The 27,828-nt window shown below is 54.4% G+C and overlaps 3 protein-coding genes across 6 annotated transcripts in view; 1 reads left to right on the plus strand and 2 right to left on the minus strand.

The window, feature by feature from the left end:
- The first annotated feature begins 10,781 nt into the window (after positions 1-10,781).
- Positions 10,782-15,126, plus strand: MED9 (mediator complex subunit 9). The gene is made up of 2 exons (XM_064390196.1): positions 10,782-10,940; positions 14,340-15,126. The coding sequence occupies exons 1-2, from the start codon at positions 10,804-10,806 to the stop codon at positions 14,554-14,556; spliced, it is 354 nt and encodes a 117-aa protein (XP_064246266.1). The 5' UTR covers positions 10,782-10,803; the 3' UTR covers positions 14,557-15,126.
- A 1,343-nt stretch (positions 15,127-16,469) lies between these two features.
- RASD1 (ras related dexamethasone induced 1) lies at positions 16,470-18,430 on the minus strand. Of its 2 annotated transcripts, none has more exons than XM_064390324.1 (2): positions 18,026-18,430; positions 16,470-17,733 (listed from the first exon to the last, which is right to left on the minus strand). In XM_064390324.1, exons 1-2 carry the CDS (start codon positions 18,309-18,311, stop codon positions 17,174-17,176), a joined length of 846 nt encoding a protein of 281 aa, XP_064246394.1. In that variant the 5' UTR covers positions 18,312-18,430; the 3' UTR covers positions 16,470-17,173. The 2 variants fall into 2 exon arrangements, with proteins under 2 accessions (XP_064246394.1, XP_064246393.1); XM_064390323.1 differs by having other exon boundaries at positions 16,652-17,807; positions 18,026-18,428.
- Positions 18,431-26,022: 7,592 nt separating this feature from the next.
- PEMT (phosphatidylethanolamine N-methyltransferase) overlaps positions 26,023-27,828 on the minus strand; it is a 43,196-nt gene continuing 41,390 nt past the window's right edge. For all 3 annotated transcript variants that reach the window (XM_064390040.1, XM_064390039.1, XM_064390041.1), the window contains exon 8: positions 26,023-27,704. The gene's annotated coding sequence lies outside the window, so the exon portion shown is untranslated. The remainder of the gene's footprint in view (positions 27,705-27,828) is intronic.

Below are 27,828 nucleotides of genomic sequence, written 5' to 3' on the forward strand. Positions count from 1 at the left end.
CAGGAGAGGGAGGGGAAGAAAGATGTGGAGCTGCTGGAGCAGGTCCAGAGAAGGCCACAAAGATGTTCCAGGGGCTGCAGTAGCTCTGCTGTGGGGACAGCTGGGGTGAGAGAGAGCTGGGGATGTTCAGCCTGGAGAACAGAAGGTGACAGGGAGATCCTAGAATCCCTTCCAGTGCCTGAAGAGGCTCCAAGAGAGCTGGAGAGGGACTTTGCATAAGGGCATGGAGTGAATGTCTTCCCACTGACAGAGGGCAGGGTTAGATGGGATATTGGGAAGAAATTCCTCCCTGTGAGGGTGGTGAGGCCCTGGCACAGGTTGTCCAGAGAAGCTGTGGCTGCTCCATCCCTGGAAGTGTCCAAAGCCATGTTGGATGGGGCTTGGAGCCACCTGGGATAGTGAAAGGTGTCCCTGCCCATGGCTGGGGATTGGAACTGGATGATTTTTAACATTCTTTCTAATCCAGGCCAGTCCATAGTTCTGTGTGTGGGAATGCTGTGTCCAAGAGGACACACTTTGGAACCCCTGCACCCAGCACAGCTCCAAAGCTTTCAAACCCCTCCTGCAAAACACCATCAGCTCCTGGGACTTTCCCTGCCACTGTGAAGGGGTTTCCTAATTCACCTCCAAATTCCCCAAGCCCAGAGACTTTGTTTTCATTAAATAGGTCCATAATTATGAGGGCGGGTGCTGTTGGCATTGAGGGCTCCATGGGCAGCACTCCTGCTGGGATGGGCTGGGGAGGAATGGAAAGGATCCATATGTCAGGGAGAACAGCACGGACCTGCCATTGCCACGTCAGGCTCTGAATGATCCCACTCATCCCCGTGCCCTGTGCCTGCACTGCTGCTGCTCAGTGGAGATTATTAACAGGGAAAATCGTTAGGCACAGGGCCGGCAGCTCAAGGGACACGCGAGTGCCTCTGTCACTTGGAAATCAATCCCAGCCATCCGCTCCAGCCGAGCTTCCTCCAGCCCGGCTTGAAATGACAGCAGTTTCACTCCATCTGGGAAGAGGAGGAGGGGTGGTTTCCCCCGGTCCGGTGCTCAGTGGGATTTGCTGCCTTCCGGATATCAGAGCAAACAGCTGTGTTTTGCTCATGGACATCAACCACAGCCGAGCCCTGGGAAGAAACTTCTGCACCAGAGCCCTGTGGAGGAGGCAGTTTTGGGCTTTAAAACCAGAAACTGGAGGAGACAGGGAGGATGTCATTAAGAGGCATCACAACCTGCTCACCACCTCACTATCCAGGGATGGAAAGAGGGTACAGGGACCTGTGGGCCGAACAGACAAAGCTGTTAGCACACCATGGAATTCTTATTCTCAGGGATAGTTGCCCTGCTTGACCCTGCAGCAAGCAGAGGCTTTTTGGGCACCCCATGCCTGTTGTTGGGGAGCAGCACACCCGACAGCCGGGTTCCTATAAGCACCCTGTGTCCCCAAGGCGAATTTGGCATTCTTGCTCACAACGTATTGACATTCATTTTGACCTTTTGAATCACAAGGATGTTCTGTCCTTCCCAGCCAAGTACAGCCTGGCTAGCCCGTGGGTGGATTATACTGTATATACAGTGCTGCAAATAGGGAGCTGGCAGAAGAGAAGTGTTTGTGTGCTCGCAGGGGTGCGGCGGTGCTGGGATGAGGACAGGGAGCTGCTGCCAGCTCCCGCTCTTCCTGCCAGGATGCCTGAGCGGATGTGGCACCACGGCAGGAGGACGGAGATGGTGGCAGGAGAAATGCCAGCAGCTGGTTTGGTGGGGGAGAAGGGATCCTGCTAAAGCGGGAGCCTCCCCCTTGCCAGCAGCTCCCGACTGCTGCCGGATCCCCGCACTTCCCGTCCTCCAGCTGACTGAGCCTTTTGCATTGAGGGAACATGAAGAGCTGCAATTAGGAGACAACACACAAAATCGGCCACGAGCGCCCAGCTGGCTCCCGAAGACACTGCTTTGGGTGGTCTTGGCCACCCAAATCCCCCTCTGGGCAGCAGCAGATGTGGTTTCAATACAAAACCTACCCCAGCCTCAAAAGATCGAGCTGGTACAAAGGGCAGGGTTTCCCCAAAGGTGAAAAATTTATATCTAATCCATGCCCTGGTGCTGACCACACCCTGTGCCCTGGGATGGCAGCACTGGCAGGGAATGGAGCAGAGAGTGGGGTGCAGGTGCCTGAATTTGGGGGGCATCATCCCCATCACCCATTCCCCACACAGCCCTGAGGAGCTGGAGCAGGTCCCTGGCTGGGGCTGCCTCCTCCCTGCCTTCTGCAGTTTTGGCAGAGGGCTCCCAAGCCTGGCTTTGCCACAGGGCCAGCTCCATCCAAAGCTGTCACAACCCAGATCTGGCCACCCTGCAGCCCCATGGTGCCAGGAAGGCCATTGGCTTCATGCTCCCAGCCCAGATGCGTCACTTATCTCTCCCTTTTCTTGCCCTGACGCATTTTTTCCTCTCTCTCCTTTCCCAGCCAGCTCGTAGGGCTCTTATCTCAAACCCCAAACCACCCCTTCCTAAGGCAAACTCAGCACCATCTTTTGCAAACTCATTTCTAGGGGCTTGTGTATTACACCAGGGGCACAAGTGACAACCTGGCAGCCAAACCCTTTTGCCCGACATCTTTATGCCACATGGATGTCCTCACACCCCTTCCAGCCACCAAGGCAGGAGGGTTAATTCAAGGGGTGCTGCTCTGAGAACAAGGTTTGCACTTTGACAGTTGTCTGCAGCTGCTTTGTGGAGAAGAAGGGAAAAACAAGTGCGATGCAGAGCCCAGGGTTGAGCTGAGAGCTGTGGGATGGGATGGATGGGATGCACAGCCTCTGCTGACGCTGCCTCAAACCCACATGTTTGTGAGCATGAGCAGAGTGGGAATGCCACAGCTGGCTGCTCAATACATCCTGCAGCACAGAGCAATTACCAGCAGCCATTCCAGGTGCCAGATGGGGTGCAGGGAGAGAAGCACCGCGCTCCTGCCTTGTTCAAATGCCATCCCTGCTGCCAAGCCAGCCTCGTGCACTTGAGCAGCCCCGATCTGAGATGGTGGATCCTCAGATCTTGCAGAGTGCTTGTTGGTGGAGGAGAAATCAATGCCCAGTCAGGGGTTCCTGCCACGTGGCCACTTCATCCAACCCACTGTGTGGGGGGAGAGGGTGACGCTTGCTGCGGTCCCGGCCGGCCGCGTGTCCTGGCAGCATGGAGCAGGTCTGCCTGAAGGAACAGCATGGGGAGCCTGTGACAAACCCTGCTGCCTGCAATGGCATTGCCCAAAACCAGGGGCACCACCAGAACACACACAGCTCATCACACTCTGAGCAGCCACTGCACAGTAACAAAGCAGCCTGGCAAACCAGCATTGCAGTCAGAGGACCCTCAGCACGCAGACTCTGCTTCAGGTGCCCAGATCCAGCCTGGTCTGGCCTTTCCTGCCTCTGAGGAGCTGCTTTCCAGCCCTGAAATAGCAACTCGGATGATGCTCTCGGCAGCTGGGGATGATGATGCAAAATACTCGTTATCCAGCAGGAACAATTAGACTTATGGCAATTATCTCTGCAGTTGCTGAGAGATGCTGGAACAGGCCGGCCGGCAGCCAGGTCCCGGTGTAATCCCTGGGAGGGAGAGATGCAGTGCCCAGCCTTCCAGCAGCTGCCACTGCCATGGAGAGCATCCCAAGAGCTTCCTGCAGTGCCAGGTGGGCTGGTTTTGCATGGGAGTGAGGGCGAGGATGGGTCAGTGTTTGCCTGAATGCCAAATGTCCCTCTCTAATGACATTTGTTTGCATTTGGATCAATGACGAATGAGCTGAGCCACACTGGGGTAAGAGGATGGTGTTGGGGATTGAAATGCTTTGAGTGATTCTCCAGCCTCCCTCTCTACTGGATGCCCCTACAAGAGAAGCCAGGATGGGCTCAGCTAATCCACAAAGTAGAAAATGGCAAAACCTGGCTCCAGGTTGGATCGAGCCACGGGCACCCGATGGTCACTGAGATGGGCAGTAGCTGCTGAGCTGGGCTTTAGGGCATATTCCTTTGGGGAAAAAAGTCAGGCTTTTGGCTGAGAATTGCCCATGGGGTAAAGGCAGGAAGGACAAATTCACTCATTTCTCAAGTCAGAACAACAAGGAGGGTTTTTCTTTTCCCTCTTGACATTGTTTGAAAACTTTATTTTGATTCTCCTGCAGCTGCTTGGAGCCAAACCCCCAAACCAATCCAACCCCAATAAAACAACTCCTCCTTGGATAAATCATTGTGCAGCCAGGATGGAGAGAAAGCTTTGGGTAGGATGGGACATAGCTGAGCATTGGATCACCAGCTGAAGGAATGCCCAGGAGTGAGGGAGTAGGGAGCCTGCTTTGGGAAGCTTCTACAACTTTATCTGAGATGAAAATGTCACCACATCCTGGCCTCGTTTGTGCCACAAAATTCAGCAAACTTCCCAGGAAAGTTTAGCTACCTGGTCGTCAAAACCTCCCCGATATGCCTTGTTTATTAGCAGCTAAACATTAAGCCCTTGGCAAACAGGGGCCAGGGACACGTGACAATGACAAGCCACTCATGGGTGCCAGCGCCAGAACCGGGTGGGAGCTGCTGGTGTGGCTGAGGAGGGGGACAGGCTGCTCCAGGTGGGAGATGGCAGCATCCTGGGGATGCCCAGGGCTCACGAAGCCCAGGGTCAGGAGGAGAAAGGCTCAGCAAACCCCTGCTCTTGCCATGGCCCTGCAGAGATGCACCATTCCCCAGGTCAGGAGAAGGATTAAATGGTTTCTCACTGGAGCTAGAGGGAGACTTCTCCACCTCCCAGGATGTGTCTCCCACAGTGTCAGTGCTGCCCCAGAAACCCACTGTTCTTTCTGTGTAAAATTATTCTTTGAGGACACCTGACTGATCTTGCAAAGCCCACATAAATTTTGTCTCATTTCAGTAATTAGGCCAATTATAGCAAAATGTTGTTTGCAATTCAAGTGAAGGATGGGCTAAAATCTTAACCAGATGCTTTTTCTGTGGTGCCAAAGCAAAGTCTGAACAAAGCTCCTTTCCTCTCCCTCTGTGTTAAGTAACCCAAGAGAAATATTTTGAAGGGCTCCAGCATCAGGTAATGGCTTTTCCTGCCACGCTTGAAGGGACCCTGACAAACACACAAAGCCTGACCCATTTTAGAAGAATAAGTGACTCCAAGAAAGGGAGCAGGGATTTCATTAATGTCCTTAATGTGACCCCATTAGTGAGTGTCTACTCTGTGCATCCAGGTAAATTTATCTGTCCTCCATGACACCCACAGTGTCCCTGTGCAGGGCAGTGGTGCCCTGGGATCCATGGATGCACAAGCACAGGGACACAAGAGCACAAGGATGCACCCAGGGATGCAGCCAGGAATGTACAAGCACACAGGGCTGTGTGTGCACAGGGATGCACACATATGTGCTGTCCCACCTTCCCAACATGCTGGGTATGCATCCAGAAGCTCAGGAGAGAAATCCTTGCTTGGGCTGAGCCTTGCCCTGCAGTGCAGGCTCTTGCAGCATTGCTTCAAGGCCACGGTTGCATATTGAGAGTGAAACTGTTGCTGCCTCATGTTTTTGGCCGCACGTGTTCAGAGCCTCACTCATTATTTCTAAATAATGGCAGGGACGTTGCTGACTCACCACAGTGCAGCGGGAGCCAGCAGGGATCCAGGGCTGCTTTTGCCCAGTGGTAACAAGGGCACTTCTCTCTGCAGGCATAGGTTTCCTCAGGGACACCCAAAATTCACACTCTGAGTTCCTCTCTTGCTCCTGCAAGGTGACTTTTGCCCCTTTGCCCTGAGTGGAAAACAGCTCAGAGTGTTCAAACCTGACTGTGGGATGATTCTGCAGGGACTGGTGGCTCCCAGGACTCAGCACTCTGGGGTGCTGCACAGTCACAGAGCTGCCCAACGGGGACAGTGAGCTCCAGAGCCACCTGCAGCTGGAGCTGGGCCAGGCTGTGGCCGCTCTGCCTGCGTGTTTTCCTCGATCCATGTTTCTGCGTAGCTGATCTTGTGCAAGAAGTCCTCGATGCTCCCTCTGCCCACGAAATGGGCAGGGTGCCTCCCCTGGGGTGGCCTGGGCCAGCCTCCATGTTTGGTCAGCAGTGGGGTGGCATTGGAGAACACGGGGAGGTCACTGGACACTCCCTGTGGCCTTGAATTATCCCCACTCACCTCCTGAGGCTTGGAGCACTGAAGCACTGGCCAGCATGGCCAGGCCAATGCCCTGCAGTGACACCAACCTGCTGCTACAGGCAGCCTGGCCAAGCCTCCTGTGCCTCCTCTTCTCCCCGGCTCTGTCCTGCATGCTGGGCTCTCCTCGAGGGTGGCATCTCCTGGGTCATGGGATGATGGCCCTCCTCCCATGGCAGCCCCATTTCCCCAGCAGCCAGTGACTCCAGGAGGCATTAGGGTGATGTGGATGTCTTTGGTTCTGCTTGTTTGGATGTTAAATGTCAACGGCACCCGGGGCACCAGCAGCTCTGGGAGGATGTGGGGGTGCAGGGCTGAGTTTTGGGGCAGCCAGACCTCCAGGGCCTGAATTCCTCTGGTAAAACATGGTTTCAAAGGATGAAGCTCAACTTATGACCTGCCACTCCCATCATCACCCCCATGAGAAGACTGATACACCAGGGCCTGAAATCATCCCAGAAGTCAAGACAGGGCAGAGCCCAAGACTGAATCCACATCTGGTCAAAATTAGGGAGATCTTAGCCACAAACCTGAGCAGTTGTAGGATCACGGCCATGACCTAACAAAAAGGTGCCCTTACCACAGGCAAAGGCTAGAGCTGTAACTTCTCATTCCCATCACCCCCCTCCCAGGTGGCCACAACCCTGACACCTCCCTGACTGAGCAACACAGACTTATCCCACCACAGCAGCTTAGCAAGACTGAAACAGAAAATTCAGCTGATGATGCAGTGCAGGAGCAAGAGGAAGAGATAAAGTTCAACCTGGTGATAGCCACATAGTAAAAAACGATAACAGAGCTGGTGGCAACAGCACAACAAGCTCCAGATGGTCCAACAGCAAGAAGTGGAGCCCAGTGAAATGTCAGACCATCAATATAAAAACATCAAGTCATTGTAAGGAAATAGTGAAAGGCACAGAGTCACCTGGTGCTGAATTAAATAACTGGTAGTAAATACCTCAAAAGTTCCCTTTGGAAGAGGACAAGAGGTACAATCTGTACAGAAATGACAGGAGAAGAAAGAATAACATTGATATCATAAAGAAACAGGCAATAACAAAAGATACTCTGGATACGGATTATTTGATCAGCTGGGTTTTAGGATAATAGGTTAATGAAATGTCTGGGTGAGCAATGAATGTACACAGAAAATCAGATGGTTTGGAAACATTCACACATTTCAGACACTGCCTGTCCAGAAAATGAATTGTACAAAGAGCCACAATTAAATTGAGGAACAGGTCGATCATTTGCACTTCAGGTTTATTACCAAATCCAGGGGGGAATTATTCATTTCATTCATCACTAAGTGTCTTTGTTCATGCTTTGGCTGCCTCACATGGAGTTTTCACAGGTTGCCCATTCAAACCTTTCTGCTGAGGAACTGATAGCAGGTGAAAAAATCTAGAATGAAAATTAGGGAGAACTGCAGGGCAACAGCAGCTCCTCCTGAGAACAGAGGATGGGCTGACACAGCCCTCCCATCTGAGATGGAGACCGCAACACAACTGCCAAAGGATCTGGAAAGAACTGCATTACAAGGACATAGCAAAGGTCACCCCTTGGAACAAAGGCCTCACAGCTTGGAGCTCCATCAGGACAGGTGAAGATTTGGGTGCACCAGCACTGCCCCTCACCTGAGGTCAACACCGTGCACACCCCCAGTGCAGAAAACCAAAAATCTTCTCTTCCCTGCCAGGTCTGTCAGCTGCTCTCAGCTCTCCCTGCAGCCCTCACTAGGGACATGAACACACTGTCATGCTACAGAGCACGGCTCCCCTGTGCCCTCGTGCAGGCTGACACCACACAGTCTGATCTGAGCAATTCACCAGCATCTCCAGTGGTGGAGGAGCCTTTCAAACTTTAACCAGACTGTGAAACACATTGGCTGTCCCCTGGACTTGCCACAAGGCACGACAAGCCCCAAAGGACAGAGGTGGGTCACCTGGAGGAGCTGGAGGAGCTCTTTCCACAAGGAAGAAAAGGCAGGAGGCAGGGACACACCACATAGGTAAAGCTGTGTTCCAGCTCTGTGGGAACACGAGACTCCAAATAGAAGTGGAAAGGCAAAAAGAAATGCTGATTGACAGCACTTTAGGTACTGAATGGTATCTGCATGTTGTCACCTGCTGGAACAACTGCCTGATTCAAACATCAGAGGCAGGCATCCAGCAACCCAGCAATTATTGCTGCCCTCCTCCAGAAAGCCAAGGGGAGAATTAAAACCAGCACAGTACAGAGGGAAGTGTCCCCCACAGAGCCTGAATCAACTCCTGCTTTAGAAACAGCCCTTAAAAAGAGGCAGAAATGAACCATTTAGCCCCATCCAAAGGACACAGCATCCTGTGCCTCCTGCTTGGCTCAGTCAAGGGCCATAAATACCAGCAGCCTTCCCACAGGGATCTGCTCAGCGAAACCTGGGCTCCCCCAGGCTCCTTTGCACATTCCAGCATCAGTTACTGAACCAGGATCTATTCCTGACAGTAGGAACAAAGTGAGCGATTGCATCTGCTATATTTAGAGCCAACAGCCAATACCCCCCATTTAAATGGCTGCCAGCATTCTCATTAGATGTATAAATAGCCTCTGTTTGTTTTCAGAAAGAAATTGGTTTAAAAAAGAAAATTGCCTTCCCAGTCTTCCTCAGCCTATAACCATTGAGCAGGGAGGCCTATTTCAAATGAAAAATTAAATAATGCATTTGGTCTAAGCCAAACCAGGGAAAAAAGCTCTCAACTGTGGCTGGTATTATCCATGCTGTGATGCTTTGTGTGGGTACAGGGGTTTGAACACAAGGGCAGCACTTCACTGAAGCAAATTGAGGCTGCTTGGTGCAGAGGGGCATCACCCTCCCTCTCCCAGCCTTGACCACTCACCATCCCGAGCCACCTCTTCCCCCTGCAGGTCAGTCACACCACAGCTCCACGTCTTCACAGAATCCCAGAATGGTTTGGGTTGGAAAGGACTTTAAAGATCACATGCTTCCAATCCCCTGCCATGGGCAAGGATACCTTCTGCTAGACCAGGTTGCTTCAAACGTTGTCCAGCCTGGTTTTGGACACTTCCAGGGATGGGGCAGCCACAGCTTCCCTGGGCAACCTGTGCCTCACCCTCAGAGGGAAGAATTCTCTCCCAATATCCCAGGTAACCCTGCCCTCTGGCAATGGGAAGCCATTCCCCTTTGTCCTGTCACTCCAGGCCTTGTCCAAAGTCCCTCTCCAGCTCTCTTGGAGCCCTTTTAGGCAGTGGAAGGGGCTCTGAGGTCTCCCCAGAGTCCTCTCCTGGCTGAGCACCCCCAGCTCTCTCAGCCTTCTCCCCCTTCTTCTCCCTCTCCCAGCTTCACAGCAGTCCCAGCCCTGACATCACACTTCTGTTCTTCCTCCAGATTCCTCCAGTCTCTAGTTCAGGCTCTCATCCAACACTCCAGCTTGCTTTTCCTCCAACTGATGCTGGCCATGCTTCCTCCCTTGAGCAGAAAGTCCCACAGAAACATCTGTCCTTAAGGCACTTCAAGGATCACATCCCCATCATCCAGACCATATCATCCCCATTTGCATTAAAGTCAAACTGAGGACTCCAAATAACAAAAAAAATATGTTGGAAGAGAAACCCTGCTGTGGTTATATACACAGAATAATGCAATTTCCCCCTCAGATTTGGCTTGAAAGAGAGGGATGTATAGAAACTTGAGACACCAATCCAAGAGTGCTGAGGGGCTGGGAGCCACAACCAGCCCACAGAGAGCTCGTGGAACTGCTGGGTGGTTCTGGGGATCCCTGGGTGGTCCCTGGGACACACGGATGTTTTCTGGGACCTCTGGGTGGTTTGAGTGGCTCCTGGGACACCTGGATGTTTCCTGGCACCCCTTCTCCTCACCGTGCCCTTGGGATGCAGGATTCCACAATCTCTCCTTCCTCCAATCCCCCACCTCTTGTGTGGGGCTCGGGAAGGATCATTGTGGGGGTGTCAGGGGAGGATCCCTGGGGATCACAGGGGGTTCAGGGGGATCACTGAGGGGTGCAGGGGGAAACAATAGAGGGGCACAGGGACGATCACTGAGGGATCTCAGGGGGATCACTGTGAAGGCACTTAGAGGGTATCACTGGGGGTTTTGGGGAGGATCACTGGAAGTTCCAGGGGGATCACTGAGGGTCTCAGGGGGATCACTGGAGGTTTCAGGGGGATCACTGAGGGTCTCAGGGGGTTCACTGAGGGTCTCAGGGGTTCACTGAGGGTCTCAGGGGGATCACTGGAGGTCTCAGGGGGATCACTGAGGGTCTCAGGGGGATCACTGAAGGTTTCAGGAAGGATCACTGGCGGGGTGCAGGGGGATCACTGGATGTAGGGAGATCACTGCTGCACAGGCAGGATCACTGTGGAGGCATTTAGGGGGGATCACTGTGGGTTTCGGGGAAGGATCACTGGAGGTTTCAGGGCGATCACTGCAGCCTCAGCGGGATCACAGTGCGGGCGCAGGGCACGGCTCCACTCCCCGGCCCTCACGGCCGCCCGGCTCCAGGCTCCGTGAGGGGCACCGCGGCGGGCTCCGGCGGCCGTGAGGCGGCCGTGAGGCGGAGCCATACCCGGCCCGCCCCGCTCCGTCACTGCCGGGCCGCCATGGCGTCCGGGCCCGCGGGCCGCGCCGCCGAGGAGCCGCCGCCGCCGGAGCCGCCCGCCGAGCAGAAGCCGCCTTCGCTGCCGCCCGCGCAGGAGGAGTTCTCCTTCCTGCCGCTCGTCCACGACATCATCAAATGGTAACGGCGGGCACGGCCCCCGCCGCCCCGCCGGGCGCCGCGGCCCTGCCGCCGCCGCTGCTCGGACGGTGCTGCCTCACACCAGGGCTCCCGGGAGGCTGAGGGGTGCCTCGCTGGTGATGCTCTCCCAGTCACAGCATCCGCGGGCATGCCCTGCCTGGGAGTGAGGCAGTGGGATGCCCCCTCTAGTGATGCTCACCCGGCTTCCGGCATCGCCGCGATGCTCTGGATGGGGAGCAGGGAAGTGGGGTTCGCCCTCAAGTGATGTTCTGCCAACCACAGCATCTCTGGGGTCTCTGGACAGGGAGCAGAGTTATGGGGTTTCCTCTAAGTTGTTTTTTCATCCTTAGCATCCTCATAAGGCCTTGAACAGGGAGCTGGGCTATTGAATCCTCCCTGGAGTGATGCTCTCCCAGCCCTCACTTCCCCAGGACTCCCTGAAGATGTAGCAGCGCAATGGGATCACCCTTCTAGTGATGCTCTCCATCTTCCCAGCATCTCCTTTGCCCTTTTTCTTTCAGCTGGAGTGCCTGGGATGAGTGTTGGAGGGAGCTGGCACAGCCCCAAGTGCATCTCCACTCTGAGTCGTGCCAGTGCGTGGGTGGTGCCAGGGTCACCCGGGCAGTGCAGGTGCTCCCATGGCTCAGGAACACTGCCCCACCACCAACCCCAGAGCAGGAGCACTCTGTGTCCGCTGGGTTATTGCTCCAGAGAACTCTACTCTCTGGCTGATAACAGCCTCAGGAAGTACAGGCAGTGCGTCAGGAATGCAGCCCGTTTCTGGGAAGTTGTAAAAAGGGGGATGGCTTCCTCAGTGGGACATACACTGTTCTTTTCCCAGCTCAAGATAAGCACTGTACAGGTGAAAGGTGCTGGTACAAGAGTTCCTAAGAATTTATGTTTCTGGGCCAGGATAACCACTCCAGAGATGCTCATCTGAATTCCCAGAAAGGGGATGCCTCAGCCATGGAAATCCATCCAGGCAGGCTCTGTGCTCTCACCTGAGCAGGGTGAGGCAGTGGGCATGGGAAGCATGAATTGCTTTCTTCCTGCCCTCTCCCTGTGCACTCATTGAGGAGCTGATTTGTGTCCTGATGCTTCACTTGGAGCAAACATGTCTGAAAGGTGAGGGATGTTGATCCTTAATGGCTCTGCAGCCCAAGCAGCCCAATCCATGGGAATGAATACCTTTGGCGCACCAGTCCAGCATGGGCATGACAACACAACCACTGTAATTTCACTCACTTTCCCCACTGTGCTAGCTGTAGGCCATCAGGTTGCCCCCTGACCTTGATTCTCTGTGATCTGTGCAGACCACAGAGTGAGGCTAAATCCCCTGCCAGGTGTGTGCGTGTACATCCCCAGAGCGGGCAGTAGCCACAGGCTGAGACCTCCCAGGCTGTGATGTGTCACTGATCAGGTTGTGGTGACTCACAGATGACAGTCCCAGGGATATCTTGTGCCCTGTCCCACCGAGCCACCCACTCCTGCTGCCCAGCTCCCTCCTTGGCTTGGAGTGTGGCATTTCCTGGGCAGCCTGAGCCGATGTGGAGGCTGAACAGTGTGGCAGAAAGGTGGCACCACGGTGCCCAGCGGTGGGATGCTGTGCCTCCTGTCCCTGACAGATGGCAAACGGGCTGTCCTCTAACACTGCCTCGAGTGGCAGAGCCCAGCCCTGCTGTTCTGACACTGACTCAGCTGTGAGGACACATCTCCAAGGTGACTCTGTGCTCCGGAGCGAGGATGTATCACGTAAATTTGCTGACATTCAAGGATGGGTGCTGTTTTCCTGTTGTTTGGGTCTGGAGAAAGTTTTCCTAAACAGAGTCTGCTGATGTTTTCAGCCTTGTGCAGTCAATGGCATCACTGCTGAGGTCCCACTGTGTGGCTCTGCCAATGGTTGTGCTGGTGTGGTGAAGGACACCGTGCCTTAGGGCAGGTTTTGTGCCCAGTGTATCAGCACAGGCTGTGGTTGGATGCTGTGTTGAATCCTGTGTTAGTGCAGGCAGCTGCAGGCTCTCCCCACACCTTCTCTTCCCACACCTTTTCGTCCCACACCTTCTCACTCCCACATCTCCATGCCCCCCAAATAGGAAATCACTTCAGTGGCTTGATCCAGCAGGAAAACTACCCATCAGGACAAAAACCCCACCAACCCTGAAATATTTATCCCCTATCCTGGGTCAACCAGGCAACAGGCAGCTGTCAGTTCTCTTTGAGTGGGGAAGGAGATGGGATGTAGGAGCACACCACTGTCAAAGCCAGCCTGCAGCTGTGGTGGATGAAAGGCAGTGTCACCCCATCCCCAGATGTGCCATGGGCTTGGTTGTGTGTCTGTTTCTGTATTTTTCCACTGCCAACCTGGCCCTGAGTGCCTGCATAATGGGGAGACATTATAGTACCAGCTGCAGTTTTATTTAGAAGGGAATAATGAATATTTTGTTCCAACAGGCTTTTGAAACAAGCAGCTGCCATCTGCTTAAAAGTTTTGCTCTCAGCCATGTCACGATTCCCCAAAGTTATAATCGAGCACCTCTCTGCCCTGGTCATGCCAAGCAGATTTATTTTTAGGCCTGGCTATTGAACAGGCTCCCAGTTTTTCAAAGACCATTAGAATCCTGCTCTCCCTATTAACAGGCAGCCTGGAAGCAGGGACTTGCTTTTGCCTGGAATCAGTAAAACTTCTTGCTGGTGCTAACAAAGCTGAGTCAGATACTAATGAGGGTTCAAGGGCAGACGCTGCCTCAGACAACACTGAGCCTTGAAAAGCACAGAGCTGGCTGCAGAGCCAATTCTGCTGCTCTTGAAAAAAACACCCCAAACCAACCCAAAAAAACCCTGCCGCTTCTCTTTTATTAAGTATTAATCCCCAGAGACTCATTTTAAAGCTCCAAAGTACCATTTTCTCTGCCTTTGGACACTCTCTGACACTTTGGGGAGCAGTTTCTGTTTTCTGCTGTCAAGCTGCTTGGCTGCATTGATTTTTTTTGTATTATAGCAGCAACAGGTCACGGGTGAGACTGAGATCTTTTTTTCCAGGTGACTACACACAACACATATGCAATCTTACCTTCCCCAAAGAGAGGTACAGGAGTTCAGAGGGAGAATTTAGCCTGCTCCAGGGTGATGTTTGAAAGCTGCAGAGCAGCTCCTAACCTGTTTAATGCATCCTGAGGTGACTGGATTGTGTGCTGGGAATTTGCAGGAAACCAGGTTGCCCCATAGCTACCCAGTCTGTATCAATCTGTGTCATTTTATTGGGATAGGTGAATCAGAGTGTGTAGCTAGATACCAAGAGCAATTTTCCCAGTGAATTCCAGTTTAAACCCTGGTTGCATTGGAAATTACAGCATTTTCAATAGGAGAATTCACAGCGTCTCGATTTTCTCTCCTCTGCAGCATGGACAAGGACAGCCAGGATGTTCACCAGGTGCTGAATGAGCTCAAGAACAAGTTCCAGGAGATGAGGAAGCTGATCAGCTCCATGCCTGGCATCGGGGTGAGCCCAGAGCAGCAGCAGCAGCAGCTGCAGAACCTGCGGGAGCAGGTCCGCACCAAAAACGAGCTGCTGCAGAAGTACAAGAGCCTCTGCATGTTTGAAATCCCCAAGGAGTAGGGAACACACAGCTGCACTCTCTGGGTCTGAGATTCTGAGATACCTCCTGTGCAGGCTGAGCAGGGTGGCAGAAGTTGACATTTCTTTCTTTAGGTTTTGTGGTTATGGGGCTGTGGCGTTGTGCCTGTGTGGACCATGGGTGTGTGACACTGGGCCAGGACACTGTGTGCTCTCCTGGGACGATGGCAGCAGCACGTTCCTTTGATCAGCTGCAGGACTGTGCACTTATATATCCCATCTCCTGTTTTCTCTCAGGGTGGGGTTCTTTTTTATGTTCAAACAAGCAGGAGATATTTTCTTTTCTCCTCACTAAGGGTCAAAGTACCTGCTGGTGAAAAAGGGGGCATTTGTGCAATTTTTTTTTACATAAAAATGGCCAAACATCAAAAGGGAATATAAGAGGGAAGCATGAACTGTTTGGCCCTGCTCCTGGAAAGAGTCTCTGGTACACTTTCCATTCCCTGTGTGTTGGAAGAGGAATGATTGCTTTCAGTTACTTGTGTATGTCTCTTTTTAAACAATTGGTGGTTGTGTCTGAGATGAGTCAAATAAAGATTTATGAATTCCAAACTGCCCCTCTTGTGTTGACTGAGTGGATGTGGGCAGAGCAGGGGCAGGATGTTGGCAGCACGTGGGACTCTGGGCCCAGCTCCAACTTTCCCTCTTAAAACAGAGGAAGGGCAAGAATCAAAACAAAGGCCATAAATGATAAAAGCTTTTAGTTATTCCATACTAAAGTCAGGCTCAACAGGTCAGGTAAGTTCCACATCCAGGGGCTTCCCACAAGCACAAACATTTGAGCAGCTGGAACAGGTAATTCTGCTCGGTGGGGTGGTTGCAACTCACCTGTAGCTTAGATATTTACTCTGTCCCCACTGAAATACTGTGCTAGTACTTTCTTTGGGAAGGTGCCAGTGTGTAAACTCTGAGTAAAGCAGAACACCGAGATAAACAAAGCACAATGTACACATTTTTTATTACTGAAATTGCCTTTCCACCAGCCATTGCCTGTCCCAGCTCAATAAATTCCTGTGTCTCATGCCTGGACGATGTTTTCCATTCTTTTGCCAGTTGCTGTTCCTGTGAAATCAGGCATAGTCAGAGCTGGAAGAAACAACTTGTTGCCAAAGAAATGTCTGGCACTTAGCTCAGGAGCAAGTTAACTCTGTCAACTTGAATCCAAGTTTCAAGTGAAACTGAGGGGCTTTGCTTTGCTGCCTCTCTCCCCCACCGTTGTTTTGTGCCTCCAATGTGATTTTTTTTGCCATTAATATGGTACTAAACACAGATTTGTGCTGCTGCATGAGGGGAAAGCGGAGGTGGAAAATGAGTTCTTTGAAGAGCGATCCTGTTTCCCTTTCAGTTCTAGCAATGATTACTGCAACGTGTTATTGGGAAGAGATTAAAAACCATCAGATGTAAAGGTGACCTTTCGAGCAAAGCACTTCCTTTACTCATATTGCAGAGTAAAAACAATCTCCCAGCTGGGGTGCCAATGAATCAGTCTGTGTTGACATCATTAAAGCGTGCTTAGTTAATCGGCAAAGAGCCTGAAACACAATCAGCTCTTTACAACGAAGTGATGTCAGTTTGCTGGGTGACTGCAGGCGGTGACACGCCATGCCCGGGTGTCGTGGGGCTGGCAGCACCGTCACTCGGCGTAGCGGAGTGAGGAAAGAGTGCTGCCTCAGTGACCCCTGGCAGTCAGCAGCTCCTGCGTGGCTTCTCGTTACCCTGTGTGGCAAAACCCCGGCGGCTTGCAGAGGCGGGAACCTTTGCACTGGGAGTCGCAGAAAATGGGGCAATACAGGGCTGAAGTGAGAGGCTGGCTTGGCCTCCTCGGAGCTCAGGCCTTTTCTTGAGCAGGATTTGCTATGGGATGGGGCAAGGAAGTAAAGGCAAACCCAAAGGTGTAATTTTTAAAAAGATTTTATTAATTTGTAGAAAAAATAAAACATCAAGTTTCACCCACGGTAGAAACACTTGAAGAATTTTTTTTTGTTCATGTCGATGACAAACAATACCTACATAAAGTGCCTATTATTTTATTTTGTAAAACCCTTCCCGCTCCCCCCACCCTCCCCAAATCTTGCAAATCAAACAAGACAAATGTAAACAAGAGTCAGTTTTTTGGTCCATCGGGGCTGTAACTCTGCAATGTCTTTTGCAACAGCTTAGGAGTGTCTTCTGCACGTGTTTCGCAGACACAGATGAACACACAACATAGAGCCAAGAGTCCGTGCACAGCTTCTCAAGTTGGAAAAAAAAAAAATAAATCAAGAACCAAGCCCAAAGCCGTGCTGGCCAGGCCCCTGCCCTCCCTGCTGAAGGCAGTGCCTGAGGCTGGGTGGTTTGGGAGGGAAAGAAACACCAAGGTCTGTGCCCTCCACACTCACCCTCCCACCTGGCTGCCCAGCAGCTCACCCTTTCCCTGTCTCTCTGCTCAGAGGAGGAGGCTGTTCCCAGTGACATCCCCTCCTGCCCTCCAAAGCCTCCCCCTTCGCATCCCTCGCTCCCAAAATGCCCCCCCGGGGAAGGGGGGAGATGATGAAAACGGGAGGAGGGAGGCTGGGGGAGAGGCGACGCCCGCTCTGCCCGGCTGGGCACCTGCCCAAAGTCAATTCGGAAACGAGCATCTTTTCCCCCCTCCTTTCCTTCTTTCCTTCCTTCCTTCCTTCTTCCCCGTGGCGAGGGGGGCTCCTAGCTGATCACGCAGCGGTCCTTGTCCTTGCCGTGCCCGCCGCCGATGGCTTTCTCCCGGATGTACATGAGGTCGCTGTGCACGCTGGGCCGCCGGGCGAAGGGGGCCACGATGCCGTACGCCTCCTCCGTGCCGCCCCGGCCCCCTTCCTTCAGCAGCTTTTTGCCTTTCAGCGCCTTCTTGTGCAGGATGTCGCAGTACTGCACCGAGACCTTGCGGTGCAGGTCGGGGCTCATCTCGCTGGGCAGCTTGGCCATGGCGAAGAGCGCCTGGAACATCTGGTCCAGGCTGCTGTTCCTCTTGGCTGAGATCTCGAAGTAGGCGCATTTTTTGGGGTCCCCTCCCACCAGCTGCTCGATCTCCCGGGGCTGCACCTCCCGGTAAAAGTCCCGGTCGCCCTTGTTGCCGCAGATGACCAGGGGCACCTCGATGTTCTCCTTGGTTTTGTTCTTCAGGCACGACTTGGTCTCCAGGATCTGCTGCTTCAGGCGCTGCACCTCCTCGAAGGAGTCTCGGTTGTCCAGGCTGAACACAAGGATGAACACGTCTCCTGGGGACAAAGAGGGAACGTGAGATTGTTGCATGGATGGGGACACAGAGAGACCCACTCCTAAGCCAAACACAGGCTTGGAGAAAGAATGACCAGGCAGCACCAAGAAGAGCTGCCCAACCACTCGAACACACAAAATCCTACCTCCCTCCACCCAGGACTGCAAAAACATCCCCAAACTGAGCAGGAAACTGGCGGAGGGACCTCCTGACAAGTACCTGTGAGGATGGAGAGGCGGCGCATGGCTGGGAAGGGGTGGTTGCCCGACGTGTCCAGGATATCGAGCTGGTACACCTCACCACGGATGCTGTAGAACTTGCGGTGGAAGTCCTCGATGGTGGGCGTGTATTGCTCCTCGAAGCGGCCGGTGAGGAAGCGCGAGACGATGGCCGTCTTGCCCACCTTGGAGGAGCCCAGGATGACCATGCGGTAGCAGTTCTTGGCGGGGATGCTCAGCTCGGCCTCGCTGGGACACATCTTCTTGATCATCGCTGCCAGTTTCATTGACGCCGGCAAAAGCGCAGCTTGCGCCGAGAAGGAGACGGAGGAGAAGGAGGAAGGCGCTGCCTGCCCGGCTGCTCAGCCCCTCTTCCCTCTCAGGAAGGGTCGGTGTGAGCTCTGCACGGCGGCCGCCGCGTTATATGGAGCCGGCAGCGACCGCCCCTCGGCGCGTCACGGCCCGGGGCGGCGGCGGCTGAGTCAGCGCCCGGCTCCGCGCCCGGCCCGGCCCGCGCCCCCGCCGCGCTCCCGGCCGCGCTCCTGCGGCTCGGTGCCTGGTCCCGTTCACAGCCCGGCTGGGGCTCCGGGTTCTTGGAGCCCCGTCCCGTTCGCAGCCCCGTTCGCGCGCCCGCTGCTGCGCAGCCCGGTCCCGTTCCCGTCCCGGTTCGCACTCCCCGAGATGCACAGACATCCCGTTCCCGTCCCGGTTTGCGCTCCCGGGGGTGCACAGACAGATCCCGTTCCCATCCCGGTTCACACTCCCCGGGGTGCACAGTCAGATCCCGTTCCCATCCCGGTTCACACTCCCCGGGGTGCACAGACAGATCCCGTTCCCATCCCGGTTCACACTCCCCGGGGTGCACAGAGATCCCGTTCCCATCCCGGTTTGCGCTCCCGGAGATTTACAGCCCGGTCCCGGTTGGAACTCTGGTTCTTCGAACTCCCGCTCGCCCTCCCGGTCCCTTTCACAGTCCCGTTTGCAAACAGATCTCTCTTCATCTCAGCATGGGGTCTCCGTGCTTTGTACCCGTCCCGTTCTCAGCCCGGTGCCGCAGCCGGCTCGGGGCTGCCGGGGCTCGGGGAGTGGGGTGACCCCGAGCCGCAGGAGCCGGGGGCGGGGGGTGCAGAGGGTCCCACGCCACTCCCTGCCGTGGTTTCGCTCCGGTTTACACTTGCCGGGTGCAAATGCCCGGAAAACGGGAGAAAAGCCCCGTTTCGGTGCTATAGGGGCCGGGAGCACAGAGAAGCCCCGGTCCCACCGGGGGCTGCACCGCGGGCTGGGGGCTGCGCGCGGCGGCTTCCTTTGACCCCACCTCGACCCTGATTCCAGTCCCTATCCCTGTCCCTGTTCCTGTTCCTGTCCCTGTCCCGGTGCCGGTCCCGGTGCCGGTCCCGGTGCCGGGCGCCGAGCGCAGCCGCTGCAGCGCCGCTTCTCCCCGCTAGGGGACGGGCGAGAGTCCGGCCGGCGGCAGCGCGGGCAGGGAACGGGAACGGGAACGGGAATGGGAGTGGGAACGGGAGTGGGAATGAGAATGGGAACGGGAATGGGAATGGGAATGGGAATGGGAATGGGAATGGGAATGGGAATGGGAATGGAACAGGAATGGGAACAGGGAACGGGAATGGGAATGGGAATGGGAATGGGAACGGGAACGGGAACGGGAACGGGAATGGGAATGGGAACGGGAATGGAACAGGAATGGGAGTGGGAACGGGAATGAGAGCGGGAACGGGAATGGGAATGGGAGTGGGAATGGGAACCGGAATGGGAATGGGAATGGGAACGGGAATGGGAACAGGAACGAGAATGGGAATGGGAACAGGAGCGCTGCCATACTGGGGGAACTGGGAATGGCCAGCCTGGGGAATGGAAGGTTCTGGGGAGACCTCAGAACCCCTTCCAGTGGCTAAAGGTGCTCCAGGAGAGATGGAGAGGGACTTTGGACAAGGGCTGGAGTCACAGGACAAGGGGGACTGGCTTCACGCTGACAGATGGCAGAATTAGATGGGATATGGGGAAAAAACTCTTCCCTCTGAGGGTGGTGAGGCACTGGAATAGGTTGCCCAGAGTGGCTGCACCCATTGCTGGAAATGTCCAAGGCCAGGTAGGACAGGACTTGGAGCAATCTTGTTTAGCAGAAGGTGCCCTTGCCCATGGCAGGGGTGGTACAAGATGAGCTCTAAGATTTCTTCCAACCCAGCCTGTTCTATGATAAAAATGAAATAAGAATTAAAAAAAAAATTAAACTAACAACAAAAAAATCTTAGCAAAAGGTGATGCTTTAGTAAAGTTCAGGGCAGCAGAAGCCTCACCTATAACACAGAGAGGGACCTCAGGGACAGCCAGAACACACAGACTGGGGCAGAGCAGTGCCCTTCATCAGCACCACTCGGGAAATGGATGGTGCTGAGCTTCTCATCTCCCCTGAGTGCAGTGTCACCCTCGGATAATTTAATTTAAACACCCTTGGAAGGCTTAGGGAGGGATTGTGGTTGTCTGTGCCTGTCTGGAAGGGAGCAGCAGCTCAAACAGCCCCGTCCCTGCCTGCAGGGAAACATCCTGCCCAGAGGCACAAGGACACTTGGAGGAGAGAAAGTGGGACAGTTTCCTGTGTTTATTCATCTGTGTGTGAGACAGCGGAGAAGTTTAATAGCCCAACACAAAGCCAAAATGTATCACCCCAAATAACAAAAAGATCATTTAATTGAAGCGGTTGATGGAAAACAACGGGGGGAATAGGAAGTGGCAACCTCTGGAGGACAGACAAATCAAATATCTCGATCAGCATTTATTGCTGGCCGTACAACTATTAATAGAGTCAGGAACAGGTAAAAATAGCCTGCTTGAAACCTGCTCCTGGCTGACAGGAGAAAAAAATCCATTTGCTCCTTCTCAACAGTTCTTTGGGCAGAGCGTGCCAGGAGACAGATGTGCTCTGGGATCCTGTGGGCTTGGTGGAGTGGGAGCAGAGCCAGGGACCCCCTGGCAGCAAGGACAGGATGTCAGGGACCTGGGGTGGGTGGAGGAGAGCTGCAGTGGTGGGAGCTCTCAGAGAAGGGGTCGTGAGCACTGCCTGTGCCATCCCAGAGCCCAGCTCCTCGTGGAGTCACGCAGAGCCCGAGCGGGGAGCATTACACAGCATTAGCTGAGTCCTCCCAGGCTCATCCAGAAACTCATCTCCTGTAGGAGCAAAGCGCATTTGCTGGGAGCTGCTGCCAGTGATTGATGATAAAGGATCCACCTCGCTGCGAGGCAAAGCCTTGCACTGTTATGACTCTTTTACAAATCACCACCTATTTCTGACCTGACTGCAAATAGCCCAAGGCTTAAAGCAGAGGCAGGTAAAAGGGCATTTCCCCCACGGCTGCCAGAGTTTGTCCCTGCTATTTGTGGGATGTTTTGCTCCTTGCCTGGTTTTGGAGGATAGAATCTCTTTGATGCAGCAGCTCAGCACAGCCACAGCCACGGGCAGGATGCTCTGCACCAACCCCAGCGACACCTTTAATGGAATCACCTCCAGCACAGATCAAGCCTTGTTTTCTTGCCATTCCCCTCCCTGTTTTCACCCTCCTCGGTTCACCAGCCACCTGCCAACCAGCAAATCCCACCCCGTGTCCGCGAGCAAGTGGCAGAGGAAAGGAAATTCCACGAAAGTCACACAAACATCCCGGCGACAGAACACGCGGCTCCCCAGGGCCTGCCTTGGACGAGCTGTGCACAGCAGAACAGAGCTCACAGCAGCAGCACCACGGCGAAAATGTAGGAAGCAGAATGTTCCAGGAAGCAGGAGCGGCACCGAGGTGCCCAGCGCAGGGGGATACTCGGAAAAGGACAATTACATCAGAACATGAGCTTGGTTTCTGAGTGTGCTGAGAAGGATCATCCCCCCGGGGCCGGGCTGGCCTCGGTTCACGGCCGGGTCCCGCGGCTCTGAGCGGTGAGACAGGACTGGGAGAGCCTTTGTGTCCTTCCCACCTGGCACAGGCAGGCCCTGCAGCTGTCCCAGGCTGGGAGAGGGGCACATCCCACAGGAGCTCCCCGTCAGCTGCTTCACATCCCACCAAGGGCTCATCCTTGCAGCACACAGCATTCCCAGGCTCTGGAGCAACCTCGCACGTGGAGCCAAGCCCCGCTCTCCTGGCTCCCCAGTCGCTGCTTTTCTCCCCCAGGGCTGTCCTTTGGACAGGGCCCCTCTCCCTGGGGGCTCTACAGCAAGCTGGTGTCCAGCTCCTTACCCTGCTCCCAAAGAACCAGCGTGGGCTCTGCATTTCCCAGCAGCTGGGACCCCAAATCCTGCCCTGGCTGCTCCCCGGGGTGGGAGAGCAGTGAATGGCCAGAGGAAGAGGGGAGCAGCTGGGCAGGGAAGGGAAGGGAGGCTTTAGCCATAGTTCTTGCTTGTCCCCCTGAGGAAAAGCATCTGATTAAATCAAGATGCAGAATCCAGGGTTGCTATTCATTCCCTATATTATTAGCTTGTCTCATTTTATTAAATCTCTTTAAGGCTTTTCAGAAGAAGCACGTAATTCCCAAAATATAATTTTTCCCAGATGAGATATGATGCAGAAGCTGCTCCTTCTCTGGGGAATGGGGGGGGGGGGCTTTATTTGTTTCCCTCCCCCACCTCCTGCTTCTTTAGCAACACTTCTCATGTCTCTTGATTCCTTTTAGCACTTGGGATTTGATTAAGAGAGAATCTGAAAGCCTGAGATGTCTCAAATCCCCAGTTCCTGGAGTTACCCAGGCAAGGAGTGCCAAGAGGTCCCTTGAGACACCATCCCTGTGCTCAGCACGGTGCAGCTCCGAGCCAGGAGCACCCTGGAAATCTCCTGCTTCCAGTTTCCACCTCTTTTTATCCCATCCTCTTGCCCACAGATCACACAACAGCCTGCCAGCATGAACAAAGGTGTCCCCATGTCCTGGACGTGTCCCCAATCTCCAGCACCTTCTCTCCCTTCCAAGGAGCAGAGTTTCCTTCAGCTTCTCTGGGAATGCAGAGAAATGTCACCTGTGACCAGAGACAGGCACCAGCTGGGCTTGGGATACGAGGCACAGGCGAGAGGGAGGCTTGGTGACCCCAGGGGATGCATTGCTGAGAGTTCAGCAGGGTTCCCATGGAAATAGGGATGGTTGGCAGGGCTGGCAGGACAGAAATGAAAGCCCAGGAGCAGGCAGGGAGCAGGCTGGGCAGTGCCAGGCTGGAGGTGGCTGAGGGAAGGGCAGCAGTGCTGGGGCTCAGAGCATGGAGATGTTTCCTGTCAGGTCCCACATCTGCTCCTGAGGCTCCAGAGGGGCTGTGCAGTGATGGAGAGGCTGGGATTTGGGGAGTTGAGCCAGGCAAAGGCTGGGCCCGTGGCCAAATCCAGGACCCTTGAGGCTCCCTTGGGGCAGAGCCTGGCCCTGACGTCTTCCCAGGACTCTGGTGGCTCTGAGCCCTCCTGCAGCCCTGACGGGGAAAGGAGCTGTGCTCCATAAACAGCTCCTCCCGACCAAAATGCAACATGGAAAAAGCAGCACATTCCTACCATTTCTGTCCTTTGAAACAGGATCCAAGGAGGATGCGGCTCACCGGGCTGTCTCGGGGCGGCTTTTGAGTGTGGAAATTAAAGAAAACAGCCTGGTAACTTGTCCTCTGCCTCGTGGCAGGAGCTCCGTGCGTAAGGGCCCCCGGAGTGAGGGTGGAAATGGGCTGGGAGGGGTTGGATGGAGCCTTCTCCACCCTGCCCTGACAGGGGTGATGCCCGGGGCAGGGGGACAGTGGCCATGGGGGGCTGCTGCTGCTGCTCCCCAGCACTGGGGGAAATGTCAAAGCTTTCCCTGGACACCAGTGGGTTGGGAACTGCCTGTATCCCAGATCCCTGAGCACGGATGTGCCAGCAGAGCCCAGGCAGCTCAGCCCTGGGATGCCCATCCTGCCCATGGCATTTGGGCTCCAGCACTGGGGGTTTCCCACATGGGAACAGTTTCCCACCAGGGCATTCTTGCCATTGCTTTGTGAGCATTTAAAGTCCAAATTAAAGACTGTTCTCCCAACACAGCAGAGATAGAACAGACTGGTTTATTCCCCTACAAATATAAATTCTGTCGTGTCCCCTGTCCACCTTCTCTGGATTAAGGGATCCCCAATAAATCAGTGCCCAAACTGCCCCCAAAGCCGAAAGCTCATCTTTGCTTTTACATCAAACCCAACCACTGGCAAGAAAGGCAAGGTTCTGCCTCAGTGTTGGGATGGGTTTGGGAGCCCTGAGCCCCTCATTCCCAGCCAGCCCAGACTCAGGAGGCAGGAGTGGGGTGGGAATGGTGAATTCCTGGCGCTGCCAGCGCCACACGTGCCGCCCGGCTGTGCCACGTGTTTGTTCTGTGTTTGTCTGCCACGGTGTTTGTTCTGTGTTTGTTTGCCACCCAAGGGCTGATGGCTGTCCCTGCCCTGGGCCAAGGCAGAGCAGCTTCCCCGGGCAGGGCAAACACGGGGTTACAGGCGGTCACAAGGGAGAGAATGGCCTTTGGGAATGTGTCCCTGCTCCCGGGTGCCACCACCACCAGGGAAAGGGCTGCAGGATGCTGAAGTGCTCCTGGATGGAGCATCCTGTGAGCGTGGAGCTGGCCCCACATCCCCATCGCTGGGTGTTTATCGTGGAGATGATCCTCCCATCCCAAGGAAGTGCCACGGCAGTTCCATGGAAGGGAGATGTGTGTGGGGAGCCATGGAAACAAGCACACAGAGAAAACCCCCGTGAGGGTGGGCACAGAGGTTTTCTGGTGGGGTGGGGGCAGCTGAGGCAGCACACAGTGATGGCCTGGGTGACCCAGCTGTCCCTGCCAGGCAGGAGTTGAGATTTAACTAGTTTCTCCTTTCCTGGTGTTTGCTCTGGAGAAATATCCCAAACTTCAAAGGAAGTGTTATCTGTGGCGTCAGCACACAGCACCACGTGAAGCAATTCCCAAGGCTGCAAACAACCTCCCTGCCAGCTCCAGTGGGCCCAGAAAGCTCCATCCTGGATTTTGAAGGCACGAAGGCATGACAATGGCCCCATGACCCCATTTCCAGGGACCCCATTTGGCCCTGGATGCTCCTGCCTGTGCTGCTGCAGAGCTGGGGCTGCATCCAGCTGGTCCTGGGGGTCCCACAGTGCAGCTCTGTCCTTTGGAAGCAGCAGGACTCACCTTCTGACCATGAGATCCACCCCTAGATCCATGCAGGATGTGTCCCAGCTGCAGCCAGGAAGAGGGGAAAGAGCTGTGACACCACCAGCACTTTGTTCTCCGCCTGAAGGTTTCACCCCCTCCCTGTGTAATCTCCAATTCTTGGAAATATTAGGCAATTGGAATCACTTTTTTTTTTTCCTTATAACCAAGGAGAGTCCCCCAATCTCTTGTTGTTAAATACCATAAAACAACATAAACAATGGAGCAGCACAGCAACACCTGGGACTGTCCTGGCCAAGGCCACCCCCTTGGGGTGAAAGGTGGGCTCAGACCCCTTGAGATGGGCTGAAACATCAACTCCCAACTCTTCAGGGAACAGAGCAGGTGCCTCTAAAATATCAAACTCCAGCCTTGTGCCAGCCAGAACCAGTTGTGTGAAGGCAGAGATGTTTAATCCGTGCTGCCTGCTGTGGGAAGAGCTGCTAAAATCAGGGATGTGTCTGGCATAACCCCCCAAAAAAACCTTGTGCTGGAAGTGGCAGATGAAGGGGGAAGGAGTGTGTGAAGCCAGACCCAGCACCAAACCCCTGTGCTCACGGGGTGCTGTGGGCATGGCATGGGAAGCAGCTCCACTACTGGGGCTTGTGGTGACAGAACCACTATTTAGGAGGCTGATATTGGCTGGGGAGGGGAATGGCACAACTGGGGTCCCTTCTGGCCTTGCAGGAGGGACTGGGAAAGGCACACATGGTCCCCAGACCGGGAATGAGACAGCACAAATACAGCCCTGGCTCTGCTCTCATTAGGAATAATTCTTCCCGTATGAGCACGTGCTTCTCCAGTAAATACTGATTTCACTTATCAACAAATCCAAGTTTATTGACATCAGAGACTTTGAGCCAGGACTGGCAACTCTGACATAAATTGTCTGAATAATGCAATGTATCCTCTCCTCGATGGTTGCTATGGGTACTGGGCCGGTTTAGCCTCCCTCTATAAACATTAGCTGTGAAGGGAATGTGGAAACTCATCTAAAAATAAAATACTATGCCCAAATCTTTGAGAGGAAGGTGGTTGAGACGGCAATAAAAAAATAAATCTGTGTGTAATGGTTCTGAAGTGATGAAAGGCAAACACAGCATTTGTGAGCCCTTCCGGAGGAAATGGAGGCCGGACTGAAAAGAGACCAACACTTTTAATTCTGCTGGGCAATGCCTGGAGGGTGAGTTAATTACAACGTGTGAAAGCAAAGGGAAATGGAACCGTTTGGTGGAGGTGACACTGAGAAGAGAGAGGACCCTCTGTGGAGGGGACAGTGTGGTGCAGAGATGTGGTGCCACATTCCAGTGCCCGTGTGGAGCTGGCAGCAGCACAGCTCCCTTCTCCAGCACCTGCTCACTTGGTCATTTACAGTTTATTTCTCAAACTCTTCTGGGAATCTGTGAGAACAGAGCCTGGGGCTGGAGCATCACCTCTGGAATCTTTCTGCTCAAGGCAGGATTCAGCACTGGACAGTTTTGGGGCAGGCTGGTGGCAGGGGCAGAGGGGCACAGCCCTGCCTGGCTGCTGCACGGTGTGGAAGGCAGAAACAAACCTTGCCCTCTCCTGCCTCCCTCCCACTGCCCCTGCAAGGCCATGGAAAACAGCTGGAAGGCACTGGGTGGTGGGAAAGGCAGCAGGACCCTCATGTGGACCCCAGGGAAAAGGAGGGGCATCAACATGGCCAGGGGTGGGATGTCTGTGAAGTGCAGACAGGGATTGACTCTTCCCCGGGGTCTTCTCCATGCTGGGGCTTCCCCACAGGACAGCTGCCATCCCTCCATGCCCCTGGGCTCTGGTTTAGGTCATACATTCACATTCCTGTGCTTTTCAGTCACTTTGCTCAGAGCCTCTGCAATAGTGTGGAGAGGCTGCAGGGCTCTACATGGGTGGGAAACTGCAGCTCTGGATGGGGAGGTTCCTTTCCCAAAAATCAGGGGCTGGTTTTTTGTTTTGCAGCAAGTTTTGCTATTGTTGAGCTCACAGCAGCTTCCCCTGCCCCTTCCCCATCTGTGTTTGAATCCTCAGGGGCTCCTGAGCTCTCTCCACTGCTGGACCTGAGCTTTGTCTGCTTCTCGTGGCATCTCTTCAGATGATCTTCAGGACACGCTGGAGCTGGTGCTTCCATTTGCTCAGAGCTCACTCGTGAAAGGCCCCTGGTGTTTCCATCATTGCTCTGCTTCCCCTCCCGTCCAAAGGGAATTCCTTGTGCCTGCAGATCTCCAGCAATCAGTGTGGGAGGAGAGGTGAGGAGGTCCCACACTGAGGAACTCCCGGGAGAGCATCGGGAGCTGCAGTGACCTGGACAGAGCCCTGGGGACAGGGACCTCCCTGCCACCACTCAGGCTGTGCCTCTGGTCACTTCCAGTGCTGCAGGGAGCTCAGCTGGCTCATTAAGGGTTGCTGGGTTAATTAGTAGGATACATCTCAGTAGGAAAATGGGCAAATCAGACAGTGTGGGGGCCGGAGAGGCATGAGGTACCCCAGAGAGTGCCCTGCAAAAGGCAAAGGGACAAGAGTCCATTGGGGACCTCAGTGGTGCCACAGCAGCTCTGTCACAGCAGTGCCATGGGCTTGTCCCAGCCCTCCAAAAACCAGCAGGCAAAAATGCACTGGGGG

Source organism: Passer domesticus, chromosome 15 (genome assembly GCF_036417665.1).
Source record: "Passer domesticus isolate bPasDom1 chromosome 15, bPasDom1.hap1, whole genome shotgun sequence".
Taxonomy (NCBI): domain Eukaryota; kingdom Metazoa; phylum Chordata; class Aves; order Passeriformes; family Passeridae; genus Passer; species Passer domesticus.

Coding starts and splice junctions, on each gene's coding strand:
- RASD1 (XM_064390324.1), bottom strand. CDS start 18,311: ATGAAACTGGCAGCGATGATCAAGAAGATGTGTCCCAGCGAGGCCGAG. Junction 17,734..18,025: donor CCGCCTCTCCATCCTCACAG/GTACTTGTCAGG, acceptor CTGAAGCAGCAG/ATCCTGGAGACCAAGTCGTG.
- MED9 (XM_064390196.1), top strand. CDS start 10,804: ATGGCGTCCGGGCCCGCGGGCCGCGCCGCCGAGGAGCCGCCGCCGCCG. Junction 10,941..14,339: donor GTCCACGACATCATCAAATG/GTAACGGCGGGC, acceptor TCTCCTCTGCAG/CATGGACAAGGACAGCCAGG.